This window comes from Antrostomus carolinensis, unplaced genomic scaffold (assembly GCF_000700745.2).
Source record: "Antrostomus carolinensis isolate BGI_N321 unplaced genomic scaffold, ASM70074v2 scaffold19657, whole genome shotgun sequence".
Lineage (NCBI taxonomy): Eukaryota > Metazoa > Chordata > Aves > Caprimulgiformes > Caprimulgidae > Antrostomus > Antrostomus carolinensis.
Window position 1 is genome coordinate 44,002 of NW_010325571.1, and position 4,153 is coordinate 48,154.

The following is a 4,153-nucleotide window of genomic DNA, read 5'->3' on the forward strand; positions in this document are numbered from 1 at the left end:
AGTGCTTTTAATTAGATTAGGGAGAAGTCAAATAATCAAAATACTGGATTTTAAGTTTGGTATGTTTCTGTGCTGTCCAAACAATAGCTTATTTATTTTAAAAAATGCTAATAAATTCCAGCATCTTAAATATGTTCAAAAGTGCCTTATTCAGCATCACAAAAATGTTAATTAAGAAAGCATCACTAAATTTTAAAGTAGCAGATACAGTTAAAAGTCTAAGTGAACATAAACTGCAAAACTGTGGCCCAATTTCTGTGAATAGATCAGGCATGCAAGATGATCTGCCTGTGCAGAACTGGACCATGTTCTTCCTCAGACACTTAAAAAGGCAACGACTGGAAAAGATGGAGAATTCAGCAGCTGCTTGAAACAGTTTAGCAGTGCAAGTGTACATTTCCTTGTCAGGCTTGAAGATCATTTGGTAGGTCCCTGAAATCCTGTGTTTCGTTTTATATAATGTAAAGTGGAAACTACAAAAAAAGTGGAACTATATTTTAAAGAAAAGTAACTTTCCTAAAATGTTCCTGATTCACAGCATTCATACAATCCACAAAAGAAACAGTTCATTTTTCCTACAGAGATTTAACAGAATATTATGTTTAGAATCTCAAATCATGTAAGCTTCTATTTGCATCTGTTTGTGATTCTGCTTTAAGTTTTGATTAAATAAATAGTTGTTTTGTCCATACTGGCCAAAGAACAGTTTTGATAAGACAGAATACAATTTTGGCACAGTATTTTTTAGTGAATTTCCATGACAGAAGTACAGTTGGAGGAGGAAGCCAGTAACTACTTAAAGATGACCAGGAGTTATTACTTTCTGCTTCTAACAGCTCAATGTTAACTTTAAAAAGTATAGCTTTGTTCTTTAATGCATTGCCTCATAGGAGATTTAGTTTGAAGGGCTAATATGAACATCCTTTCATAAAAGCCTATATCCCCAGACTGAACTACATCTCCTAGGAATCAATGCAGTCTTCTCCAAATGCTGGCTGCATTATGACAGTAAGAGATTCTTGTAACTCTTGTTTTCCATGACCTCTGTGACCAAACTTGAGTCACAAAAATGAGTGCGATATCAATCAGTATTTAGCTTTGATACGATTCCCTGACTTTGGCCTGCAGGGCATCACAGGTCTTCTTAGCATCTCCCAACAACATGGCAGTATTTGGTTTGTAGAAGATTGGATTGTCCACCGCTGCATAACCGACTCCCAAAGATCTCTTCATTACAATGACCTGCACATAAGGAGTTCGTATTTGAAACTGCAAAAACCAACCACCATTCCCCCTCAAAGACAACACAAAACCAACCTCCACAAACAAAGGGAGAGGAAGAGAGATCTCTGTCCGAAGCGGGGTGCCCACACTATAAAACTGTATTTTAAATTTTAATATATCAAGCAAATTGGTATCTGGACCACTTGCAGAAACATTTTCTTGTTAAACATAATATTACATGTCAGATGAAGAGACTATGGATGCTACACATGCATATGCTTTTATTTTATCCCATATAAGTCAAAGCAAGATGGGCACTGATGATTATAACATAAAAGGGTTTTGAGAATTTTTATTTTCAACTATTTTAAGAACCCAGTTCCCCGACAGCAACACAATTCAGATGAGTGTTTGCATCAATACTTGCTGCAACATTCTCTGGTACTTCTCCAGACTATTACTCTGTATTACTCCATACATAGGGTTTTGGGGGTGGTTTTTTTGTTTATGTTGTTGTTGTTGTTGGTTGGTTTTGGGTTGTTTTGTTTTTTTAACTAAAATAAATTTCAGCCATTTTTAGATATTAAACATCAAATTAATTAACCACAGCACCTTCAGGAGAGAAACTGTGAAGCTTTACCAACTTTAACCATATACATGTTTATTTCTCAAATTGCAACACAAAGCTACACACAAAATATTGATAAATGTATGTGACTATGACTCGAGTACTTGAATTGCTAAACCGTGGCTACTATTAGGTTCAGAACAAAGAATCAAAGATTTCACACCAAGGAAGCTCAAGTATATGTACCTTATATCAGGTGAAGTTGTTTTCAAAGAGCAAAACTGGTGAGGTAACTAAACTGTCAGTTGCCTCTACTCAACCCAGTCACCCATTGTTTGGTGGGTTTTGTTTTTGTTGGCTTTGGTTTTTGTTTTGCTTTTTAAGGCATATTAATTTTTTTATTTTCACTTCAATATTGAAGTTGTCAATCAAAGTTCCTATAAACTTAAAAAAAAAAGCAGATATTTGTAGAGAAACGCTTCAGGGCTGCACACCCTGTGAGCAGAACCACTTTTATTGGTCTTTTCTACTGCAGTCATCATTAGTCTCACTAAAGCACTTGCTGATGATTATAAAATCATGAACAGTGCATAACACTTGCAAAGTACTGACTGCTTTGTTGGACACCTTGCAGAAAAGCTCCTCATGGAAACCACAAGAGTAGGAGGATCTTGTTTGCTTATCCTGTAAGTGGTGTTTTTAACAGCATACTACCTAAGATAGGTGCTAATGCAACTCTGTTAATCTCACCTGTTTGGATTTCCAGACTTCAAGAACTGGCATTCCAGCTATGATAGAGTTCGGATCTTCCTGAGCTGCTGAATTAACTGTATCATTTGCACCAATTACAAGGACCAAGTCAGTTTCTGAAGTAAGACAAAGAAAATAAAACTGATGAAAAATTATTTGAAACCTGAACACTGAGGCTGATGTACATTTTTGTGTTAAGTCTGATCTTCAGAGGCAAAAGTGCTTACCTTACGGTAAGCACTCTACAAACATTTATGAGGGCTTCATTCACAAATATTTTACAAACTTATCAGGCAAGTTATATGTGAGCGTCCAAGTGTGCTACTAACTACCTACAGCAAACTGCAAGCATCCACAACCCCATTCCAAGGGACTCAAATGCCCACTCTGCCACACAAAAGTAAAATCCTTTGATATTTAAATGGGGTTTCATACACACACAGTATCATCACTTTCAAATTTCTTTATGCCTGGTTTTCCTTTGAATATTCTTTCGAAAAACCTTTCACCAGCAACTTTCTGATTTTTAAATAAAGATGCAAGAAAGCAGGAAGTTGTCTGTACAATACTACAACTGGTTAGCAAGACATGACAGGGTCATCCACAATTCCTGACCTAAAGAATTAACAGTAGTTTTCTTGTTCGGAGCAGTAACAGTGATTAAAAAAGCATTTATAATTTATTTCACAGCAGCACACAATTTAACAAAACAAAAAAACAAATACACACAACAACCACACAACTGCTCTCTTGATTCTGAAGGAAACCAGTTTCACAGGCCTGTTTAACCTCCCTTCAGTATCTTCTCTTTTCTGTACTCCTGCATTCAATATTTCCCTCTACTTTACCTGTCTGTACTCTCTGCTTCTCAGTTTTCTGCTTCTAAGTCAGGTTGTTTCTTGTATTCCTCTGTGCTCACCTGCAATCAGCTGGGAGAGTACTAAGACTGGAAGAGAAAGACCTCTGGCTCCTCTACCGTGGTATGACAACAAGCACAAAGAGAAACTGAATGGCCTGACTGAGATTTTCTATTTTTTAAATCCTCGTGCAATATAAAAACAGAATCAAATAAAAATTTACAAGATCAAATCCAATCTACTGGAAACTTAGAGCTCGCATGCTAACCTGGGAAGTCTTCGTTGATCTCATCCATTTCCAGTACAATATCATAGGGAACACCAGCTTCTGCTAGGAGCACATTCAGCTGACCGGGCATACGGCCTGCCACAGGGTGAATACCAAACCTAACAGGAAAGAAAGTCCAACCTCATTAATAAGTCGACCACCAACCACTCTGTTTTATAGAGGAAAACTGCCCCTTGTGACCTACAAGGCTGGGAAATTCTTAAGTATAAGCATACATGTGAATTAATAAAGAGAAATGGTTAAACCTTAACAATATCATAATTACTTTTCCAGTGTTGCAGGGAACTGAGTGGGTGGGAAAGGAAATAAGACCTGTAGATTTGACTCCTCACCTGGAAAGGAGCCGTTCCTTTTCTACAAAGTTAAAAGTATGACTGACACAACAGGTGTGCAAAAGAATGTGCTCGTTTCCCAGCAAAATTAAAGAAGCTAGGAGTACATTTTCAATCCTTCCAGCATAAGAAC

At 37.0% G+C, this 4,153-nt stretch overlaps 1 protein-coding gene across 1 annotated transcript in view; it reads right to left on the reverse strand.

Annotated features, from left to right (window-relative positions):
* Positions 1-764: 764 nt before the first annotated feature.
* Positions 765-4,153, reverse strand: part of NNT (nicotinamide nucleotide transhydrogenase) — a 43,293-nt gene continuing 39,904 nt past the window's right edge. The window contains exons 19-21 of the mRNA XM_010171275.1: positions 3,668-3,786; positions 2,543-2,658; positions 765-1,242 (exon numbers count right to left, since the gene is read on the reverse strand). Of these exons, the coding sequence (XP_010169577.1) occupies positions 1,093-1,242; positions 2,543-2,658; positions 3,668-3,786 (385 nt within the window). The 3' untranslated portion in view covers positions 765-1,092. The remainder of the gene's footprint in view (positions 1,243-2,542; positions 2,659-3,667; positions 3,787-4,153) is intronic.